The following is a 24,720-nucleotide window of genomic DNA, read 5'->3' on the forward strand; positions in this document are numbered from 1 at the left end:
CATCCAAGACCAGGAGTCCACATCAGCAATATACAAATAAATAAATTAAAATATATAAATATGTATAAGTCTGACTTGGCAGAAGGGCACCACGAATATTCCCCCACCCCACACACACCATTCCCCTCCGTTCATTGCTGCATTCGATGAATGAACCAATTGATGAATGAATGGAACCAGGGCTCTCTCGAGGGGGTCCGGTGCCCGCGGATTAGATCTGGGAGACAAGGGGGGATAGGGGGCGGGATCCGGTGGCCGTGGGATCGGGAGAGAGAGCTTTGTGCCAAGAGAGAGAGAGAGAGAGAGAGAGAGAGAGAGAGAGGGGGGGAGGGAGTTGTGGTGTGTGTGAGCTGTGCTAAGTGAGTGCCGTGCTGCTGCTGTGGACGTGGCCCCTCCTTCCCCCCGTTTCTTTGTGCACTCACTCACTCCCTCCCTCCCTCCCTCCCTCCCTTTCCTTTTCCTTTTCCCCCTTTCTTCTTCTTCTTCTTCGTCTGCTGCTTGTACTCTTCTTACTTCGCCATCGCCAGCGAGGTAGTCTCCTTCCCGGACAAGCACTTGGGAGTTCCAGCTGCGTCGCCTGGCCTGCCTGGCTGCCTAGAGAGGAGGAGGGCCAATAATACCAGGAGGAGAGAGTGGGAGAGAGAGCGAGAGAGAGTGAGAGAGAGTGAGAGAGGAAAGGGCAGTCGAAGCAGGAGAGCAGTGGAAGCGTCGGAGGTAGGGGTGGGTGGGTTTGTCATTTCTCCATGTTGGATTGAGTGTGTGGGGGCGGGTATTGAGCTTGCTGTATTGAGGATGAGATGGGATGGGATGGGATGGCTGGGTGGATTGATTCGCAAGCAGAGCTCCAGCACCATCAGCAGCTGAGAGTCACGAGTTTTGTGGGTTTTGTAACATGGGTTGTGTTGGGGTAGATTTTATCTATTCATTTCTCTTTTGTGAACGTCTCTTTGACGTTGAATGGATTTTGAGTCGAGGGTGTTGTGAAAGGAGTTTTGGTTGGAGGAATGTGAGGAGATGAGCTGCTGGGTTGAGTGTTAGTAGTGGGGCTTGGTGGGTTGGGATGTGATGGGTTGAGACGAGTGATTTGAGTTTTTTGTGTTTCAATTTATGTTGTTGAATTTGGGAGGATGTCGTGTGATTTGTCGTGGAGTGTCGGCATTGAGTCAGTTCAAATCTGGGCGTTCGATTTGGGATGCGTTTTCATGCACAAATCTGTTTCTTGCATTGTGTTGTCGCTCTGCCGTGCGGGTGAAGTCGGAAGTTGACAGACCTACGTGTGGAAATGCATCTGTGAAACGTATTTTTCTTACGCATGCCTTCGCAGACTTTGAGATTAGTGATCTCTGAGGATGTGTTCGGTCATTGGTAGATTTGGTTGAGGAGTTTGACAAGAGAGTGCGCAGTGGCAGTGAGTTATTTCGGGATCCTGATTGTGAGCGAACACTCTTTGTGATTCTAGCTTTGTCCGCACATTGGTGCTTAACTCTCTTTCGTCGTCGAGCTTCCGCTGTTGTTTACTCATTTTCGTTTTGGGCTTTGTTGAGGACTTTCAGCAGGTGGGATGCGGAGGAGAGTAGTTGGCTGTGGGGGGGGATTCATTGATATTCTTTTGACATTCTCGCGTCTCTCTATTTTCGACCGAGACGGTGCATTTTTTGCTTTGGGGATCTCGGCATGGTGCTGTGTCAGTGGCTGATCCTGTGCTATGCAACCTGACGCATTGTTCTCTCTCTCTCTCTCTCTCTCTCTCTCTGGTTAGGACAAGTTACTCGTTCTTGGATCTGACTCTTTTGAGGTCGCCGTCTGTCTGTTTCAACGTTGCCGCGGTTTGTCATGTTACAGGCACCTGATTTGCTCGTTCTGTAGTTCTTGGTTCCACAGTAGGCATGCACGAAGCATATCTTTACACATTCTGAGTTGCAAGGAAAGACAATATCAGGTTGGGTGCTTGGGAATGCCCGGTGGTTCTTGACCTCCGTTGGCGAGCTCCCACCTGGTTATCTCCTGTGAAACGTCTGTTCCAACTGTTCACCCTTAAATCCTCTAGTTCTTGTCAGTTCATTGGATCGGATTCTGCTTTTATTCAGAATCCCGACATCGAACTAGTTGTTGCTCTGATTGCGCGTGCATTCATTGTCGTTTGGAGCTGAGACTTTGCGGTGTTGTATTTCTCTATGTAGACTCCTTCTCAAGAACTCTTTCGGTATTTAGGAGTTTGTGGATATATATATACATATAGAATTTTGTTGCGGTTGCACCTATTTCGTGGGCATTTGTTCCTCATAGGTGGCGTCTGTTATGCTCTTGGTTGACCGGTAATGTACAAGTATCGCTAGGTTTGGTTGATCATGAGAAGGTTTCCGCTGTAATCAGTAACCGCTCTTGCAGTCGAGGGTCTTTCTTTTACCTGTTTTGCGTGTATCTCATTTGAAGTCATTATTGTGTTTGAACAGGTTGACAGGATGGCAAACTTAGGGTATATCTTTGGGGTGTGATCTGTGCCTTCTCAAAGTTTATTCTAGAGGTGATGAGAAGTATTGCATCGAAACTTCCTGAAGTTTCATGTCCTTAATCCTCTAGTACTGGAAGGCATCGGCAGTCCCAGGAATTAAAAATAATGGCTCCCCGATTTGACTTTGGTGATTGGTGGTCCAAGGAGGAGCATCAGGGAACACCAGTTGTAGTGAAAATGGAAAATCCGAATTGGGATCTGTTAGAAATCGATGGCCCTAACCAAGGTGGTGAGATTGGCAAAGGGAGGAACAAGAACGCAAAACAGCTCACGTGGGTATTGCTACTGAAGGCACATCGAGCTGCAGGGTGTGTTGCATACCTTGCAACGGGATTGTGGACGCTGCTGGCTGCTATACAGAACCGTCTAATTGCTCCGAAAGCTTCTGGCGTGAAGCTTGACAAACCTGTGAAGGGGAAATTGTACAGGTTCATCAGGGCATTTTTGATCACTGCTCTAGTGATGTTGGGCATTGATTACGGTGCGCACATGCTCGGGTGGCACTTTGCTGCCCCAACTGGTATCAATCTGTGGAACTTGCCTCATGCAGTTTACATGGCTTGGATGGTCATTCGATTGCAGTATATTGGTCCGGCTCTGCAACTAGCTGCCGACAGCTGCATCGTGCTTTTTCTTGTTCAATCAGCAGACAGAATAACTCAGTTCATGGGGTGTATGTACGTTAAGCTGAGGGGGATCAAGCCAATTCCGGTGGATCCATCATTCGAGTCCGATGACCCCGAGCAGCCCGACAAAGGATACCCTATGGTTCTGATTCAAATACCCATGTGTAATGAACGAGAGGTCAGCGGATTGTTTAACCTTCAAAATTTTCTTGTTTCTTAAAGTTGCAGCTGTGGATGCGTTTCAATGCCTTTTGAGGTTCTTGATGTTGTAGTTTTGTTGTCATTCGGCTGTTTCCGGATTTAGGTTAAATATGGAGGTCTGATTCTTTTTTGAGAGCTCTCCCTTGTTGTGTCCAGACGTGCAGAGATAGGAAAGCATTGTCGAAATTGTGCATCAAGCAGTTGTTTGAAATCGGGATTCACGAAAAGAATTTATGATCTAACTGCATTGCTTCTATTGGTGGCGACAGGTGTACGAGCAGTCGATTTCTGCAGTGTGCCAAATAGATTGGCCTAAGAATCGCATGCTAGTACAGGTTCTTGATGACTCGGACGATGTAGAGACGCAGGAGCTGATTGCGGCTGAGGTTCACAAATGGCATCTCAAGGGCGTTAATATTATCTACAGACATCGCGAAAACCGAACGGGGTACAAGGCGGGTAACCTGAGGTCAGCCATGGAGTGTGAATATGTGAAAGACTACGAGTTTGTGGCAATTTTCGATGCCGATTTTCAGCCCAAGTCAGATTTCCTGAAGCGTTCCATGCCCCACTTCAAGGTGCTGTTTGGTGTCACTGTGTGTGGTATGAGTTCCTGTTTGATGTTATGCGAATGTTGCCTGTTCAGTATCTATCGCGTACTGTAGGGACCACTGAACTGATGCCTAGGTGTGCCTGGTTGGTTTTGATTACAGGGCCAGCCGGAGCTGTGTCTGGTGCAAACACGATGGGCATTTGTGAACAAGGATGAGAACTTGTTGACGAGGCTACAGAACATCAACTTGTGCTTTCACTTTGAGGTGGAGCAACAGGTGAATGGGCACTTTTTGAACTTCTTCGGATTTAACGGCACAGCCGGTGTCTGGAGAATTAGCGCTTTGGAAGATTGTGGAGGATGGATGGATCGGACAACTGTGGAGGATATGGATATTGCAGTTCGTGCCCACCTTTGTGGTTGGAAGTTTATCTTCCTGAACGATGTTCGGGTACGACTTCGACCTGGCACTTTTCTGCTTATACCTGTGCTACAGTTAATGAAAAATATATGCTGCAGTTAACGTATGTGCATTTGCCATAATGAGCTGGTTGCCATCACTGCATATCTGATAAGGTTGTGCGTGGCTTGCAGTGTTTGTGTGAGCTTCCGGAGTCCTACGAGGCTTACAGGAAGCAACAACACCGGTGGCATTCGGGTCCCATGCAACTGTTCCGTCTATGTCTACCAGATATTATTAAGTCCAAAGTAAGTATTCGTGGTGCACTTGTCGTTTCGATTTGGTGCAGTATCTCATTTGGTGCTCAATTTGCATGGTGTGTTTACTCCAGTGGGTATTAATGTATGTGCATGTTGCATGGTGTCGCAGAAAGTGACGGCTCTTCAGAAGTCAAACCTGATATTCCTGTTTTTCTTGCTAAGGAAGCTGATTCTGCCGTTCTACTCGTTCACCCTCTTTTGCGTAATTTTGCCGTTGACTATGTTTGTGCCGGAAGCACAGCTACCGGTGTGGGTGGTGTGCTACATTCCAGCAGTTATGTCTTTCATGAATATTCTGCCGTCACCGAAGTCGTTCCCATTTTTGATCCCCTATCTACTGTTTGAGAACACTATGTCGGTGACCAAGTTTCAAGCTATGATATCTGGGCTATTTCAGCTGAGCAGTTCATTGGAGTGGGTTGTGACGAAGAAGTCTGGCAGGGCGTCCGAAGCGGACCTGTTGGCCGGTGTACAAGATTCGAAGCCTCAAGACCAGCTTCAGAAGTTAAATCGAGTGACTTCGGAATCCGCACTCGAATCTTTGAGGAAGGAGAACAAGGACAGCCCTGTAGCTGTCCCAAATCCAGCTCCGTCGCTGAAAAAGAAGAAAAAAAATCGTTTGTACTGGAACGAGCTTGCTTTGGCATGTTTGCTCCTCACAGCGGCCATGAGGAGCCTGCTCACAGAGCATGGGCTTCACTTCTACTTCTTGCTTTTCCAGGGAATCTCGTTCCTGGTAGTTGGGCTAGACCTGATCGGGGAGCAAGTGAGCTAATCTGTGTAAATCATTGAAAGAAGAGGAGTGGCGGGCCCCTATTGAAATCTCGTGTGTCTACCCCAAATCATGAGTTGCTTACGTAATAAAGCGACCTCGGGGCGCTGAAAAACCCTGTATTTGGTGCAGCCACATTGAAGGAATGCGAAAGGATTCGATTGTGCGATTGCAGGTGCAGTCGTAGTTGATGCTCCAGCGAGGTCCTGAAGTGTCAAGTTTTTGGATAGACATTGGGTAGGACCCCAATGCCTTCAATACCTCCTCAAGGTCCTATCAATGTCTATCTGAAGTTTTTGGATAGACAAACCATTGGGGTATACCAGCCTGCACTGGGTACGCTCGTCATTGCTAAGCACCCTAATAGTATTTGTTTCAACATCAGATCATTCTTTTGAGCCAACACATTTATTCAGTTGCCTTCTATGATAGGCGCTAGCATTTGACAATATGTATTAAAGATTGCGCCTTGGGCTTATGTGAATAAACCATTAGTTGGTGTCAGTACTGCACACCAGTGATGTATGTTTCTACATGCAGCAGTGATACATCTTTTCAACACGTCGAGCTGCTCAACCTAAGAAATAAATGCGGTGATTCAATCGGCATCTGTGCAACGTTTTCCTCTAGTTGCTGTTCTTTCTGTTGAGAGTTTCCCCCAGACATTTGTGGCTAGTGATTGGAATCTTAGAGTCTATTAATTACAGATTTTTTTTGTCCATAACGATTGAATACCAGAAGTTCTTTATTAAGCACTCTCCCAGTGACCATTCGTGGCAGAAAAAATATATTCTGCTTGCGAACCCTGGTGGTTGCAATACTCAGTGTACACCAATTCAGCAATCGCCCAATTCAATCCGCAGTAGATATCAACCAGCTTTGTAGACCAGAAAGTTGTGCTAGCAAATGGTATAGGGTAGAATCGCACATGTTGTTCACTCTGTCCTTAGTTCTACAATCAGGATTAGATTTTTTTATTTTAGTTTGCTTAATAATCTGAACAAGCGATGTAAATGTATTGGTAAAGCTTTATTTTTTCATACTATTCCTTACGAAATGTTTTTAATGAAATATGTTCAATTCACTTCTCTACTTAATACAGATCTTTAAAAGGACAGTTCTCAATACTTTTATTTACGTTAGAATGCGTTACAATCAAATCAATATATACTAAAATTTGAAGAACTGTTGACGAAACAAGTTGAATTCACGATTTGTATGAACAAGAGTTGAGGAAATGAATCAGTTCAAGTTGACATTGCGCAATCGAACATAAATTCAACCGCCATCCATTTTATTAATAGATCTAGTCAAACAAATGTGCAATTGGTTCAGGGGGCTTTTCAAGCAACAAACTCATGCTACACAAAATGTTAGATTCCTTCCGTCCTATCATCAGCACTTATTTTCTAAAGAAGAAAAATTGCTGTGATGTGAAAAGCTTTTTCGAAATTCTCTTCATGGAACCCTCCCGTTCGAGATGTGATTATCTACCTGAACTCCTCTCTCGTAGCACTTTCACAGGTCATCTGCCAATTCATGATGTTGGGATATCGTGTGATCACCTACCAGAAGATCTCAGGACACTCTGTGGTCGCACACTACACCAACCTTCTCTAAGATCACACGCTCACAAAGCTCGATGTTCACCAACATTATTATTTTTTAAAATTCTTGAAGCATACTGTTGCCAAAAGAATGTTGATGTAGAAATTCACCCATGTTCTGAAAAAGATATTCTAGAGAATAATATGCATCGGAACGTACTCGACACCATTGTACATGACGGTAGTCGGTAGCGTTATGTTTCAAACTACTACCAGGCTGCTCCTAAGACAGATTACTTCACTGCTAGTCTAACTTTACTGAAAACTGGGTTATTAGCACGTAGAACGGGTATCACTGCAGGGATCGTGTGCTTCAAAGCAACATTCTCCAGTCTACGTATAATCCAAGCCCATTTGTCGCGCTTTCGCTTAGTGCACCTATCACCATAGAAATCATGAGCATTTCGTTGGGTTCAACCGATCGTGATCAAAACACTTATCTGGTAATCCAACAAACGCTACGCTTACTCCGACTTTCGCTCTGATTTCTCCGCCTGAAGTTTCGCATTGTACTCTTTGTCGCTGTCGAGGTGCCGCTTATGGTGATGGCTGCGCTGATGATATTCTTTCTTGCGCTTTCTGCTGTGACTCCTTTCATCATCAGAGAGGTCACTGTCGTCCGACATACTACCCTTTTGTTCCTCCTTCCGCCAAGCAGAAAGTCTCAAGGGCTCATCGTCTTCAGAGTCTGTACAAAATGAGAATTTAATTCACGCAGTGTCAAACGCCTCGGTCCAGTACTAATCGTGCACTCAAATTTCCTCAACATCACCAAACCGTCAAGAACGTATTTATTAAAAAACAAGTCAACAAGAACTAAAAGAAATCACATAGTAATAGTTGGAGAGGAAGTCGCGCGCGATGTAGATGGGGAACTGAGTGCAGTATGGTCATACCTGAAAGTTGTCTGTGATGCTTGCTACTCCGTTTTCTGGAGGAGCGTTTTTCTTTACTCTCGCCTGATCTGCTATCATCACTGTTCTCTTCCGACTCAGACTTAGAGCCATGTCGATGCTTGATAAGATTTTTACTCCGTTTGTGTTTCCTATGCCTCCTTCTCTTCCTTCTCTCGTCGCTATCCTCGTCAGAATCACTCTCAGAACTCCTTCGCTTCTTCCTTCTCTTTTTCTTTTCCCCACTACTCTGGTCAGAGTCACTGTCAGAGCTCTTACTGCGCTTTCTGTGCTTCTTATGCGACTTGCGGTCTTTCACATTAGCTTCAATGACGGCATTTGCTGACGCTTCCAGTCTCTGCTGCCACTTCAAGGGAGCTTCTTTCTTTTCCAAAGCTTTCCTCTTCTTTTCCTCAATCAGTTTGAAGAACTGCTTTCGACTATCCATAGGGTAAGCTGTAAATCAGCCCGTCTTGTCCACACCAATCCAAAACTATCTGCATGATTGGAGTCGAGAGGAGATGCCGGAGCATCTCATAGACGAAACACACCTATGTTAGCGAATTAATCTCACAATGACGTCGCCAAAAGTCTCCAGTTCTACAACCGACACTATCTAGATAATACACTTAACCTCTCAACACATACCATAGCAAATGAAAACGTCTAACAACCACGAAATGGCTTCACTCCCCATCAGGATTCAGAAGAGATCACCTCGACCACATGACTTCACTCCGACATCAAACCCAAAAAAAACCCACGAACAACATCACGCATTCAACTCGAAAAGAACCTAACCCATAACACAGTCCTCAAACAAAAATCCCCCATAACAGCTCTCCTAACAAATCCCGACAACCCAAACCACCAACCCCCCCCCAAAAAACCCTAAATCGGTCCATCTCACCCCACCGCCGCAATCTCCGACATTCACTAACTCGCAGCCCACATAAAAAATCTAACAACCCAGCTCAGAAAACACAACATAATCTTCAACCCAAAACGAATCCCACAACTTACTACGAAATAAACGAAAATTCCTCACAGCACCCACGACTAAACACGCAAAACTGAATTACCTGTCACAGTTCAATCCATCCACCCGCAGAGAGAGAGAGAGAGAGAGAGAGAGAGAGAGAGAGAAAACCCAAGAGGGGATCCCAGCTAGGCAAGACTAACCAGAAACCCTACCTCAAAAGAATAGTATTCCGACGTCGCAAATCGATGGGTGGGATGGGGGTGGGGTGGTGTATGGTGGGTGAGTGGGTCAAGCAGCAGCAGCAGCAACAGCACCGCAGGTGACGACGGAGTACTACACTTCAGTCCTGTTGGGGCTCTCTCTCGCTCGCTCTCTATCTCTCTCTCCTTCCTTCCTTTTCATTCATGCTCTTCCTTCTTCTGATTCTTCTGCTTCTACTACTTTCCTCCTTCTTCGTCCCCACCCCCAGACACACTTGGTCTGCGTGCCTCGAGCATTGAGCTCCAGTCTGGTGCTCCTGCCTCTTCCACTCTAAACCATCACCATCCTCACCGTCCGTTCCTTCGAATGCCAGATCGTGCCAGCGTGGCGTGATGCTGGGGATGGCGCGCCTTGAGAAAGGGGGAGGGGGCTCCCTCGAGGGTCCGAAAGCCACACCCTCGCGTGCAACGGACGGACGGACTGCAAGTTGGGCCCTCCCCTCCCTTGTGTGCAGCCTTGCGCACGAAGCTTCCTGGATTCTGCCGACAGTTGAACCCGCTGCCCGATCCAGGAGTAGGAGGAATCTTTTTTCTGTGGCTGCCCTATTTTAAAATATTAACCGACTGCCCGAGTCTCCTTCACCGATTCATCTGCAGAACTGATCTCTCTCTCTCTCTCTCTCTCTACTTCTGTTCTGTTGTTCTTCCAGAAGTTTCGAATCTTTTTTTATGTTGGGAACAACGTATGAATTTTGTCTCACATTTGGGCTATTTATGTGTTTAAATATATCTATAAACTCTTTTTTAAGCACATTTATGTTAAAAATAAGTATTGGGGTTTAGTTCTCAAGTGTTCCTTTAAATTTTTAAGTTTTATTTCTATTTATTATTATTTTTTTTATAAATCTACTTAACCAATTTGGAACTTTAGATGGAGTAATTTTTAGTAATTGCAATGTTCTATTTGAAGACAATCAATAAAAAATGTGGTATGACATGAATAAAAGAATCATTTATTGTGAATGGATTTTTAAAAGAAATTCTTAGTAAGATTATTTTGTGATGGATTCTGATACTATTTAACCATAGCATAATCTTGCAAAGTTGATACATTTGTGTTTGCAATACCTTTAATAACAAAACCCATTTTCAGGTTGTGCATATTCATTACTTGTTTTGAAAATCTCACACAACCTTTGCTTCAAACTACAACCAAGTTCCATGTGTTTAACATTGGCTGTAATAAAAACCTGATCAAATCCCATAAAATTTACTGCAAAATATAAATCATTAGCAAGCGTGGTGATTAATAAAATCACCATGAAATATTAAAATGGGTACTGTAATTGGAATGTGCAGTAGGATTTAAAACCACACCATTCAAGCGCACACATGCATTTGTAACACCAGTGATGGCCAGTTGCATTCCTCTAATGCTCTCCCCATAACCCAGGATTTAGTGACCTAATTTTCTGTTTTGTTTTAGTTTTTGAAACAATCTAGTGCTATCCCATTAACTTGCACCAGGGTTGCAGAAACAAAAGGAGGTTTCAAACCATGACACACATGACATTTGTTGAGTTCCACTCAAGGACTGGATTTCTATGCACAGACAGAAGCACTAGTTGAAACATTGCTCAAAGAATCTTCACTAGCTTTATTCAATTTAATCAGGGGAGTGAAATACCTGCAAAGTTGAATACATGAGGCTTGCATTGGAAGCACTGATGTAGTGGTTCCCTACTTTAGGTTGTGAATTATAGTCATGCTTACATGACTCATGATACTACTTCACGAACTTAGCAGCACACTAGTGTACTAATCCAGAATCCTTCTTGCTTACAAGATCACAAGCAGAGCATGCCAACCCATACCGATCGAAAAGTAGAGAGAAAAAGTGAGTGCAACAAGTCTCAGGTCAGTTCACATCCACTGAATTAACCATCAAACCACACATCTTCCTAATTGAAGTCAAGGCTGGAACAGGCGAGAATTAACTAGACAACCTAGCAAGCAAGAATGTAATGCATCCAGGATGACATGCGGAATAGGAAGCAAGCAAAATGCGACGAACTTTTACTTCAAACTCTCACAACGCTACGGGAGAGCCCGAACAAATTACATGGTCAATCTATCAGGTTGTATTTCTTTAGGCACAGAAAGCTCACAGAAGCATATCCTCAATTACATGTGTAGAAAATGGATGGAAAATAACTATTGAGGGTAAGTAGTGCCCAACTAGATGATTAGAACTGAACATAAACAGCAGTAATTAATTTCGACTCGGCTGTAGTTATCCGAAACAAATTTATAAGATGATGCAAGAACAAAACCTGTCCCAATGCTGAGAGGACTTGCACCGAATTCAATCAGAGTCCATGGCAAAAGCGTAGAGTGACCACCCAAGCAGATTCACATGATTCTAGAAAATTTGATGCTATTTGATGAAAGATAACCTTATTGCAAAGGAACGAAACGAAGTGTCTTAACAAGGGCATTTGAAAAGCGACAAAAAATAAAAAAATCTATCAGCCGGGCTCATCCCTTCTGCCATATGTCTTCATGCTTTAATCAACAATGGTTATTATACAGACCTAAATTGATACCTCTCGGTAATATACAGATGTTGATTGATTGATTGATTAATTAATTGAATCTAAGTTAACTCTGCTCAGCCCCAGTTCGTGTTTCACTAAAGAACAAAAATGTGTAAAATCACCTGCTGTAGATCCAAAATCACTAGAACCCAATGTTGTGAAACAGGCTCTGAAGACTTCTAGGGGTTTGATCATCTCCCTGAAGGAACCATCGGCTACCGCTCTTGCTCTCATCGGGCAACGAAGCACCTCCCATGACGGTCGAAATCCTATTTTGAACCCTTACCAAATCAGCCATTTCATGGACCACTTCCAAGGACTCGGACAACCTGGAAAGAAGGTTCACGAGAGCTATCACCTCATTACGTTGAAGATCAAGCCCGTTCTCTCCATCCACGGAGAAGAGAATTTTCAAAGCTGTTCCTAGACCTGAGATTTGGAGCTTGCCCCAAAGCCGGCACTTCTCGCAGCCGACGCAATCCATCAACGCAGTAATGTTACGAAAATGCTTCTGCAACTGTTGCTTCAAATCATCGGCATCTGGTCCTCGCCACATTTTGGCCTCATCGAAAGGGATGGGACACGCGGTGCGGAGACGCTCGCTGCCAACTAACGCTACCATCAGCTTGTGAGTAAGATGATCCTCGGCGTCGTTGCCGGTAGAATACTCAGCTTCAGACAAGTATTTCTCGGCCTTCAGCAGGGCTCTCAAAACGAATAGGTACGTGAAGTAGAGGTTCTGCACACGCTCAGGATGTCGAAGCACGCGATCATGCATCAGAGAGGTATTCCTCCCCCACAAATTCGTGGACTCGTCCATCAGGTAATCCGCAGCAATGTGGGTGGAGATGGACGTGTGAAGCCCTGAAATGAGTCTGTAAAACACACGTCTCTCGGTGCACGAGTCCTTTTCCCCATTCTCGAAACAATTTTGAGAATAAATGGCCTCCCAAATCCGACGAGCAGACTCCCCTTTGTACCCAGTGTACTTCTCTGGATTCAAGAGCAGGTTCACGTAGGTCAAGTCCCCACTCTCGGTCTCGTCATCGATAGTCCAGGGATTGTCCTTATCAACCCAACCATGAAAAGCTGTGGCATCCAGGGTGCGATCGACAACCCCCTCAGGTCTTCCTTCTTGACAACTCGCGTCCTCCGAGGATCTAAAAGCAGCCGGAAACTCACTCTCCGGGCACTCACACACGCTACAATCCCGCAGCTGGCACATACCATCGTCAGGCCAGAACGGACAATCACACCACAGCTTCACCTTGTAATAACGGAAAAACGGCGTCTTAACAAGCTCCTGGAGCACGAGATGCAACACTTCTTTGTTCAGAGCATCCACGGTGCTATAATCGCAGCAACAATCTTCCACCACACCCTCAAACGCCTGCCCACTCTGACACCCACATGAACTCGGGCTGTGACCCAGCAAACCAGGCTCAACACCCGCCCGAGGCAACAACGAACTCAACACCACAGCCATCAACACAGCGAGCAAAGCCGTCCACACAACTGATCGCCTCCAGCTACTCTTCCTCGTGCTGCTGTTCTCCTCCGCCATCGCCACCACCTCCTTCACCTCCACACTCCTGGTCTCGTCTTCTCCTTCCAAACCCATCTCGCCCAATGCCTTCTCTCTCTCTCTCTCTCTCTCTCTCTCTCTCGCCCTCTCGCTAATGTCACTGCAACTCCATATCTACATCCACAAAGACAACGCCATTTGCTTTATACGGGATCAATCTCTAACCAACGCAGCTCTGTCTTACTGTGTCTCTCTCTCCCTCTCGAGAAAGTAAAAACACCGATCGTGGGCGCGAGATTGAGTGGAGGAAACGCCGGATGGCGACTCAGCGAATCGCACACCGCTATAAAATTCATTGCCAGAGATTTGATCCCCATTATCATATTCTTCCGAGCATGGGATCCTTCTTCGCAGCGAGGTCATCGACGACGCCCGCAGCGAAATTCAACCCTAAGCCCATTGCTCAGTTGTCCCTCTCCTATTCGTCCACGTGTTATTTATTGCTTGGTGGGAATACATAAGAAGTGACGTGGTTGACACATCATCGGTTTGCGTTTGGCGCGGTACACGTGGACGTGACGGACGAGGTGGGTGTTGACCTGGTGGCATTGCCAGGTGGAGGGTTGAATCCGATGTGGCGGTGGGTAGTTGGGTGGAGTGAGTTCTTTGATGGTTCCGATTGGCTTCGAAGGTTGGTTGTGAGGTGCTGCTGTGCCCCGGGTTGGTTTCATCCGTGTTTTGGATGAATGTTCCAGGCCGTTCGTGACGAGGATAAGTTGAGCAGGTGTGTATTTAGTTTTAATTTTTTACATTTTTAAATTTTTTTAAACACAACATGGAGTACACATAAATGTGTTTGGTAGATTTGAAAGATATACAAAGATTTGGAAAATGTACTAAGCTTCTTGTGCCATATACCTCAAAAAAACCAAGATGCAACTGAGAATAGATGAGCCTACCTTTTTTAGAATAGATATGATAAAATAATCTATTGCATCTTTTAGGTATCCATAACTTCATGCATTGTTAGACCATATTGTATAAATCTGAATACTATGTAATATTCATGTCTATTCTTTTTTGGAGTAATTTCTTGGCCATCTAAGTCTTAATCCAATTTTTTAAAAATATATGATTATTATTATTTGATTGTTTTTTCACTTGTTACATGTGACTTTCTACATGATTTTATCATACTCTATTAAATTATCATGTATTAACTTCCTCATATGAATGTCACTTCACAAATGACCTTTAAAAGTAAAGATGTTACATTAAGTCTAAATAGTTGATTAATACAATTGCTTCAGAAGGAAACAAATTATATTGGAACTTACATCATTGTGTACTTACTTTGTAAATTTTAAAATTTGTAACTATAGATATATGAAACCATACGTTTTATTAAGACCTTTATATTAATTATGAAGTTGGAATACACAAGTAAGAATATGGTTTTTCTACTATTTTATATAAACCTATTTAGTCTTTGGTATTAGGAGGTGAAATCTTTTCTTCAACCAAATATTACCAATTTTAAAATAAAAATGTTAGATATGTTTCTAAAATTTTTCATCTTATATTATGAATTAAAAATATTTTTAAACATCATACTAATTCTTTAGACAAATTTTAGAATCATGAAAAAAAAATCTTTTTATATATGCAAATCATTTGTATGAAGTTTGATTATTTTAAGATAATGTATATATCAACCAGTAGAAAATTTAGATCTTACCACACGAATATATTCCAGAATTTTTAGTAAATTTTAGTTTCTTTTAAGTAAAAAAAAGACACCATGTTAGTCCAAACTTTTCTAGTTTTATTTCAACTTTTGGATTCAAAATTCTAATTGTATTATTCATTAAGGAACAAAAGGGGAATTTGACCAATTTGATTTTAGTGCTCTTATTTTAATTAGCATTAGTATATGTTTTGATATTTTATTGAATATTAGAGTGTCTATAATAAAAATAAAAACAAAAAACCAACAATCTATTATGCTAATAAGGTTTGCAAGTGTAAGTTAATTGTGTCATTGTGTAAGATTTTCTCAAGTCATTGTATGATTGATAATAAGGTTGTCAAGTATATGTTTTCTAAAATAATTAGAATTTGGTCTAATACATATCTTTATTGTAAGAATGCGTGTGTTTATTTATTTATTTATTTATTTATTTTTATTTTTTCTTTTGGACATTTATTTTCATAAGTATTGCTTCCTTCACAAGGTTTTAAGATAAATTTTATGGAACCAATTTAAAAAGATTATGAGCCTTCAATTGCTAAGAATGACTCTATTTCTATTTTAAAATTTAAAAAATATTTTCTTTAGTAATAATTTGAAGGAAGAAACTAATGTATAAAGCATGATTAATCATTTTAAATTAACTCTTTCTAATAACATCTTAAACAGCTCCACAAAAATTTGACTTCTACCTTTTTTTTATACCAAGTGCTTATTTAATGATTATATCCTTTATTGCATTATTTAATTCATATTTAGAAAGTACCTTAATTAGTTTAATATTTATATATGACATAACATTGTTTTGAATTACTTGTGTTAAAATTATTGACATCTAATTATTCTTGAAGTTTACATTGATTTTTTGTAAAAATAAATAAAATTCAAGATTTTTTTATTTGTTCACTTAAAACTATTATTGATTATCCATAATTGAATCTTTTTTATTTTTTGGTCTATAAATAATTATCTTTAAAATTCTTTTCCTCAAAGAATTCTTTAGTACATCTATTTCTATAAGTTTTTAATTTAATTTTTCCTTGAACTCATTGTCTTTTTATTTCATATATATATATATATATAGGGGAATGTTAAATAGACCTATGCTTTGATGAAGAATATTGTAATCATGATGAATGTGGTTGGTTTTTATTGGTTGCAAATCCAATAATGGAAAATGAATCTATTAATCATTCTTTTTTTCATGATGATTAGGATGGGTAGGTCAATTTAGTAAAAACTTGGGTCTATTTAACATTCCCCCCCTCTCTCTATACATAACCATTATGTCATTAAAAATATATATTTTTAAATTTTATGAAAGCTATTTAAGCATCATCATCTTGTAGATTGAATTCTAATTTTTATAGATCTCATAAACTTTCTTTTTCATTTTTACTTTTTGTTTGATTACGTTGTAATTTCAAAAATATTTATAACATAAAATAAATTTCTTGCTTTAATATAAAAAGAGCTTCTCAACCTTTCTTTGATTTATGCTAAATATAAATATCTGATAATCCTATAATTTATACATTAAAAATAGTTCATTTTAAATATAGAATTTTTCAATGATATTTTAATCTAAATTTAATAAAATTTTGATAGGAAGGTAGTTTGATTAGGTTGTATTTTCTACAAAAACATTATCTGAATATATTTTGTCTTAAAAAATACTTGTATTTGTATTTGTAATTTTTTTCTTTAATTTTTTTAATTCAAAAAAAAAAACTCAAGTTCCTATTATGTAAAAAAAAATAATCTAGTTAATATTTAGCTTTAAAACATTATTCATGTATTGATATCATTATTTGCAATTGATATGCCTTAAGATTTTTTCATGTTCTAATTATTCACAAGAATCTAAAGCGGATTGTTTGTTAAGAGGTCTATCAAATCTATCTATAATATATATATATATATATATATATATATATATAAAATTTGGTTCCAATTTCTCAATTTGCATAACAATTGATAATACATGTAATGATCTACTATTTATAATTACTTTTATGTTGTCTATCAAATGCTTGATATGAGGAGCAATAAGTATTAGAAGCAAATCTAGATTATATTTTAGATCCAAATAGAACAAACCACTCACATCTTTGCTCTATTTGGATCTAATACACAATCTAAACTTGATTCAAATATAAAGAAACCTTCATCATATCAAAGTGGGTTTTCATGTTGTTGGATTCCATTTCTACAGAGCTTGTGTTCCTAAAACATTAGTTTGACACATTCAATTCTACTGGATTGAACACAACCATGTAACCAAATTCTTTTGGATGTATTAGTTTACCTCCAACATTACATGAAGCAAGTTAAGTATTTGTGTCTGATAATTCTTTCCACCTTCAGCAGCATTTTGATCATGAGCAATATTCTCTTGATTAATGCTCGGAATAGCCATCCTATGAGAATAATTAGTTTTTTAATTAAGTTTTTTTGGGTTCATAACTCTGGTGAAAACCTTTTGCATTTGAAGAAGCACCTTTCCAGATAGCATCTTGATTGTGAGGTTAAGTCTCAGTATTATGTTTTGTTATCAGTGCATCAATGTTTTGTAGTCACAAGTTCTATGATGTGTTATCAGACAAAATTCTGATAGGTTGTTTGTTACAATCAATCCAAATGAATTTTTTGTTTATTGGTAACAATACTGGTGACTATCAGTTCTGATTCCCATTCTACACCGGATTCTAAGGCCATGCAAAAGCAAGGGTCATTTTTTTTTTGTTATTTTTGGTTTTGTGCTTAGATTCTCTCACAAGCAGATCCATCTCAAAAGCCTTTAGGTCAAAAGTAGGATTCTACAATTAAAATGTACTTGTTTGTTTGTTTGTTTTCTTGTTTTTTTTCTTTTTTTTTTTCTTCTAAATTTTGGTGTAATAATAATATTAGTATTTCCAACATGCTTTTGATAGACTGTGCTCTAAGAGAAAAATATATCTTCTTAAGAGTCCTCTCCCAAATGATTTTTTTATTGACCATGCTTAGTAATTGGTTCAGTCATATAAAACTAGTCAAGAGGAGAAGAAGGGGGCAAAGAAGGGGGGGAGGCAGAAATGAATTTCTTCTTAATGAAACATGCAATATTTATATGTTTTTCTTAAGAACCAGTTTTTTAAAAATTCATGTATATATATATATATATATATATATATTTATATATACTTTTCTACAAATTATTACTTTAAGGTTTTAATTTGTGCCACAAGTAAAATGATTCTACATTATCACCAAAATATGAATTTTAGCATTGTATTGATTCAGTAACACAACAATCTCTAAGATTATATTTAAGATGTTTTTAGAATGTATATATATATATATATATATATATATATATACATGTTAAAATGGATTTGATACAAAATAGACTGTTTTTATAACTTTCATGTCATTTATTATTTTTTATAAGAAACAAGAAGATATACTTTCAGGACATTTAAAATGAAAAAAAAAATACAAATTTAATAATCTTAACAACGAATTTTTACATTTATCACATTTAAGAAATAAAGTTTGATCATACATATTTATTAAAGTGAAATAAAAAATAATATGAATGAGAACAGAATAAACATAAAGACATGAATAAGTGTGTTTTAAATACATCAATTTTTAAAAATTGTGTTTTATATATATATATATATATATATATATATATATAAAATCAATCTACTATATGTCTTTTGATGTAATTTTATGTCTTAACATTTGGTGCAGTATATATTGAATGTTGAGGATATACATGGAAATTATGTATTCATATTCAACATTAAGGTTTGCAATGTGTCAACGTTTTAAATCAAACAACATATTGTTATGTTATAACATATCTATTTGATAAAGGAAAAAAATTAACATAAAAAGAATTTAATTGAAAATATAATAGTAATTTATTTTAGAAACATGTGTAAAAGTCAGAAAGATATTAAAACAATTTAGTGTTATTGCTTCCTTTTGTAAAAATATACTCTTCTTACTTTGTAAAGTTATAAACAATATAAAATAATATAGGTTAGCAAAAATAATATTATTGGAATACTTAGGTAAAAATGAAGAATAAATTTTGATAATAATTACCTAGAAAAACCTTAGGTTGATACTTGAAATTGATCAATTGTAAACTAAGGCTGAAAACTGGACCCTAAGGCACAAAACAACATGCTTACAATAAATCTGAGAACTTTTTTTTGATTAGGGAGAAAAATTTGGAATTAGACTTATATAGTTCTTTTATGAATTGGTTTTATGTGATTTGATTTGATAATAACTTTGTAAAAGCTTTGCAATGTCAAGGCAATTTTGGATGACTTTGTTTTTTTTTTGTAGAATTAAAAAAAAAATTACATTCTAGTAAATTATGTGAGCTTTGTAGCAAATTTATAAGTAAGTATTTTTTATATTTGTGGATGTAATTGTTTTAGATGTGTATTGTGAAATTGAGCTCTTTGGATAGTTAGATAAAATGTTATGGAAATTCAAATGAGTTAGGATCTTAGAAATTGGTTTTTAAGGATTAGTGAGGGTTTCTATGATTTTGAGTAAATGTAAGTTGGATTGAAATGAATACATATAAGTTGATAGTTAACTTAATTTCTAATATTTTTATAAATTTTTAAAGCAAGTAAAATATATAAAAGAAAACTATTGATGCTAGAAGATTGATAATGAGGTTGTAAAAGAAGGATAGTTGACAATCAAGCAAATTAGGATTTTTTAATTTTTTTTTTGAAAGTTTGATCTTTTTCAAATTTTGTGTATTTGTAGCTAACTAGTAGATTGAAAATTTTAATTTTTTTAATCATTATCAATAGTCAAATTAATAATATTGAGGTTTTATATTTGCTATAGAATATATATTTGAATTTGACTAAAGTTTGATTAGAGTTCAATTAAAATTTACTTAGAATGTCTTTAGAACTAGTTAAAATTTGCTTTAGATTTTTATAAGGTATTTTTATATGTTTTTTTATTTATTTGGGATTTCTATAAATTTTTTAAAGATTTTTTAAAAAAATTATTAATTTTTTATAGGTTTATTTTATAAGTTTTTTTTAGAATTTTTTAGGATTTAATTAAGGATTTAATTAAGAATTTTAAGATTATTCAAGATTTATTTGGAGTTGATTAGAGTTTTATAAGGTATTTTTGGAATTTTTTCTAAGGTTGATAAAAATTACTTAGCATAATTAAAAGTTTATTTAAGTTTTTTGAGATTTTTGATTTTTGATTTTTGATTTTTTTTTTTTTTTAAACCCTCTATATATTGTTTTTGGATTATAAATCCATCTTCAAGATAATATCAAATCCTTTCACTCTTAAATGCTCAATGCATTTGAATGTTGATTTTTACATAACATGAAAACATTGGCATAGCTGCCAATGACTCAAAGCTCTTCATGACTAGTCTTAGATTTTATTCAATTGAGATTTTTTTTAACCTATGTGACTTTTATATTAATTAAGGGAAACAATGTTAGACATTACTTTACTAGATATTTACACACATACAATGTCTAGTATATATTACACAACATTCTAATAGATAGAATTCCACTAGAAGTTGCATAGTGGAACTATTTAATATATTTTTACATATATTAAAAGAAAATATGAGAACAAACAAGAAATACTTTTAGAATAAAATCAAAACATGTTTTATATAAGGAAGTATAGAATTTTTGTAAGAAAACATAAATAAAAAATTCAACATCTTTAACTTCTTCAAATTTATTTTATGATTTTTTATTTATTTTTTTAACTAATTGGTTTTATTTTATTTTACTTTTTTATTTTATAAATATTTTTACAAGTAGAATACAATTGAAGTGTTTAATCTAGATTTTCATATTTTCTTTCTTACATTGAAATTATTTTATATGATTGTATTAAATATTCTTGATTATGTTAATGTTTTATTTTAATCATTTCTTTAGAATTCTATTTGTAATAATATTAATTTTAAAATAAAATCTAATTTTTTAATATTATTAAATTATGTATGTGAGTACTTATATGTGTATATATATATATATTGTTGCAAAATATAATTCTTGATATGATGTGATTGCCATATAATAATAATTTAAAATATATATGATGTATTATTTAGAAATACTAATATGCACCATTTAATTAAATCGGGTTTCTGAGAAGAAGATGATTGAATTATTTGGGCTTGCTACAATACCGAAAATAAGAGAATATATTTCATTAATTATGAAGAATTATAAGAATTCATGGGAGAATTTTTTACATGCATTAAAAGACAAATATTTCTTAAAGGATACCGATCATGTTATTAAGAAATTATTTCTAGAATGGATTGAGTGGCCTTCTAAGAATTTACAAGCAATGAAGCTATTAAAAGAATTTAAAAAGTAATATTTTCAATTGTCAAAGATGGAAAAATTGACATTGGAGCCAATCAAGGTTGAATTATTTCTTCAAGCTACTGATGGAGAATTATAAGAAAAATTGGAGTTGCTTCTTGAAGACAAAGAAGAAGTTGAAGGATTAACAAGAAAGTGGAAAAATATTAAAGATGCGATGGCATTGCTTGCAAAACAAGAAAGGATGAAGGATAGGGTTAATATTCTAAGAGTAATATAAGTACTTAAAATTCAAGTAAATACAATACGACCAACAATGCCTACTATTCAACCTCCAACATCTTTAACAAAGAAAGAAGATGTGGGAATTAAAGAAATTGTACATGGAATGTGGGATCTTCAAATCAAAGTGGTAAGACTTGAAGAAAAGACTTCTACAAATAATTTGAAGATTGTTTTTAAGTAAGGATATATATAAAGGTGCATTTGGTGTTATGATACTTCTCATACTAGAAAGGATTGCAATGAATTTAATGATATGATGCAGTAAGGGATTTTTTATTGAAAAGATGGAAAGATAGCATTAAAAGATACATAGGATCTCTTTTAAACCAATTTTAGCAACGAATGTATGAGAGCATTCATTCAAGACTATTTAGTAAAACATGGAATAAGAACACAAGACAGTACAAGTTATAGTACCAAGGTAGTTGATGACTTTGATGGAAGTATAGAAACAAGTGGGTTTTGGACTTCTACAGAAAAAATATCTTGAAAAGCATTGTTGAGAATTGTAGCTAGAATACGAGGTACAATAGGTTGGGAAGCTCTTGTAGACACTCTTTTACTTCATGCATATATTGCTAAGAGTGAATATGAAGCTTTGATGGAAGAAAAGAGATGAAAATTTTTTGATGATGTAAGAGAAGGAAATTCTTCAAAGAGGCAAAATCTAGGAAATAAGGCTTATAAAGCAGCTTCACAAGAATTGCATATAAAGGACACTTCAACAACATTGGAAGAAAAAACAAAAGAGACAAAAGATAAAAGTAAATCAATAGCTTATAAGCTATTTTTTAATATTGAAGCAGCAACAGATTTAAAAGGAGTATTGAAAGAATGTATATTAAATGCTGAGGTAGAATTCACATTGAAAGAAATTTTAGAAATTGCAAAGAAGAAATTTCATAATATGATCATTGACAGTATTAAAAAAATGAGACAATTAATGGGTGAAGCTAGGATGAATCATGCTATTGATGCAAGATTATATAAAGATGAAGTAAAAAGTGATAAAGGTTACAAGCAATCAATAAATGAAAAGAATAGTTATACTCAACGAGTGTATTTTGAAGAGTATAGTGACAAAGAAATAGAAACTTCAAACCATTATGCTCCAAAGCATTGAACAAGGGCAATTACAAAAGTATTGGTGAAAGTAAGTGATAGAGAAGAACCGATTGTTGTTTTAGTTGACCATGGTTATCAAATAAATCTTATATCTAGGGATCTTTATAAAAAGTGGAGGTGGCCAATTGATATGGAACATAGATGGGTAATACGAGCGGCTAGTAATATACAAGGTAAATTATATGGAGCTTATCCAAATGTTAAAATCCAAATTAGAGATGTTGCAATAGAACAATATTTTTTTGTTTAAGATACAACATCATATTTATTGATTTTAGGACAACCTTATATTCCAATAATAAAAATAGAAATAAAAGTTTTTGATGATGGTTCAACTTATATACAAATACGGAGTGAAGATGGAAAGAAAGCAATATAATTTCTAACCATGCCTCTTAATTATGAACAAAATTGAGATAGATTGAGGGAGAAGCCATTACCAAGAGTTATTGGAGAAATTAAGGATTTTTAAGAAGTACCATTGTAAAGCGAGCTTATAGAGGTACAAAAGAAGATATACTTTTGTAAGATGTAGGTGCCTTTGATATAAGTTTTATTGATATTTTTAAAATAGAAGTATTATATATAAAAAAATTAAAGATTTAAAAAAAATAAAAAAAAGAATATATAATATTAAAAAGAAATTATATAGATTAGAAACTTTAAAAGATAATGAGAGGATTTTAGGAATTTATGAAAAAAATGGATTAGAAGATCTTTTGGAGTTAATTACATCTATTGGATTAGAAGATGATGATAAGATTGTAGAAATAAATTCAAGGGAGGTTTATATCATTTTTGAATCTTTTCAAGTATTAGAAGTTATTATAGAGATAAAATATAAAATAATAGATAAGAAGGTAAAACCTATTGCTGAACCTTTACCAAAAGATTCTATAAAATAAATGAAAGAAGTATCAAAGAAAAAAAGTTTAAGAGATCCAAAGAATATTAGACATCAATTTATAAAGGAGAATTTTGAAGAATTAAAGATTAGATGTGATGGTTCTTTGTTACTAATAGATATTGAATATTTTAAAGAAATACTTAAAAAATGAGATAAATCATTTTTTTTTGGATCTCATGAAATAAAATGTGTCGATCCTAATATTTTTGCTCCTATGATTATCTTTACAATACCACATGTGCCTTGGAACTTAAGGCCAATTCCTATGTCAAGGGCACATTTATCTAAATTGATGAAATTATTGAAGGAAAAAATACAAATGAAGATTTTGGAGCCTTCTTTTGTTCTATATTTTAATTCTTGGTTTACGATGCCTAAGAAAAAGGGATCATTATGCTTTATTCAAGATATGCACCTTGTAAATGCAATAACTATTAGAAATGCAAGTATAGGACCTTTAGTAGATGACTTTACAGAAGCGTTTGCAGAAAGGATAATTTATTCAATGAGTGATTTATATTCGTTTTATGATCAATTTCAACTTATACATGGAAGTAGAGATTTAACAACAATAAGAATGCCACTCGGACTACTTAAAATGTGTACTCTTCCACAAGGTGCTACTAATTCAATTGCACATATGATGAATGATATGAATAATATATTGAGACACTTCATTCTTGAAAAAACTATGCCTTTTCTAGATGATGTTCATATCAAAGGATATAAAGAAGAAAAAAAATGATGAGACCTTAGATGAGAGGAGATGTTGTAAGTATGTTGTAGATCATATACAAGACTGTGAGAAGATTTTAATTCGAATTGAAGAACTTCATCTTACACTTTCAAGAACAAAATCTACATTTGGAGTACAAGAAGTTATCATTGTTGGACACTTCTATGGATTTTATGGAAGAAAATCAGATCCAAGTAAAGTTGATGCAATTGGAAGGATGAAAGATATATGTGATTCTTTAACAAAAGTACTCAGGTTTTTAGGAGCTTGTATATTTTATTATATTTGGATTCTTTATTATGCTCATATAACAAATTCATTGTATGAATTATTACGTAAAGATTATTAATTTAAATAAAAAAAAACATACTAAAATAAT

At 36.3% G+C, this 24,720-nt stretch overlaps 3 protein-coding genes across 7 annotated transcripts; 1 reads left to right on the plus strand and 2 right to left on the minus strand.

The window, feature by feature from the left end:
- The first annotated feature begins 323 nt into the window (after window positions 1–323).
- Window positions 324–5,990, plus strand: LOC112293383 (putative xyloglucan glycosyltransferase 9). 2 transcript variants are annotated; one of them, XM_090257133.1, is made up of 6 exons: window positions 324–720; window positions 2,454–3,316; window positions 3,609–3,917; window positions 4,053–4,343; window positions 4,487–4,600; window positions 4,722–5,990. In XM_090257133.1, exons 2-6 carry the CDS (start codon window positions 2,618–2,620, stop codon window positions 5,385–5,387), a joined length of 2,079 nt encoding a protein of 692 aa, XP_090113259.1. In that variant the 5' UTR covers window positions 324–720; window positions 2,454–2,617; the 3' UTR covers window positions 5,388–5,990. The 2 variants fall into 2 exon arrangements, with proteins under 2 accessions (XP_090113259.1, XP_024398467.1); XM_024542699.3 differs by having other exon boundaries at window positions 326–714.
- Window positions 5,991–6,657: 667 nt separating this feature from the next.
- LOC112293386 (uncharacterized) lies at window positions 6,658–9,352 on the minus strand. 4 transcript variants are annotated; one of them, XM_024542706.3, is made up of 3 exons: window positions 9,079–9,352; window positions 7,888–8,381; window positions 6,658–7,679 (listed from the first exon to the last, which is right to left on the minus strand). In XM_024542706.3, exons 2-3 carry the CDS (start codon window positions 8,330–8,332, stop codon window positions 7,456–7,458), a joined length of 669 nt encoding a protein of 222 aa, XP_024398474.1. In that variant the 5' UTR covers window positions 8,333–8,381; window positions 9,079–9,352; the 3' UTR covers window positions 6,658–7,455. The 4 variants fall into 4 exon arrangements, with proteins under 4 accessions (XP_024398474.1, XP_024398470.1, XP_024398473.1 ...); XM_024542702.3 differs by having other exon boundaries at window positions 7,888–8,417; XM_024542705.3 differs by having other exon boundaries at window positions 8,967–9,266.
- A 1,762-nt stretch (window positions 9,353–11,114) lies between these two features.
- Window positions 11,115–13,546, minus strand: LOC112293385 (endoplasmic reticulum oxidoreductin-1). The gene has a single exon (XM_024542700.3). The coding sequence runs from the start codon at window positions 13,282–13,284 to the stop codon at window positions 11,806–11,808; it is 1,479 nt and encodes a 492-aa protein (XP_024398468.1). The 5' UTR covers window positions 13,285–13,546; the 3' UTR covers window positions 11,115–11,805.
- Window positions 13,547–24,720: the final 11,174 nt, after the last annotated feature.

The sequence above is a fragment of the Physcomitrium patens genome, chromosome 16 (assembly GCF_059467195.1).
Source record: "Physcomitrium patens ecotype Gransden chromosome 16, ASM5946719v1, whole genome shotgun sequence".
NCBI lineage: Eukaryota > Viridiplantae > Streptophyta > Bryopsida > Funariales > Funariaceae > Physcomitrium > Physcomitrium patens.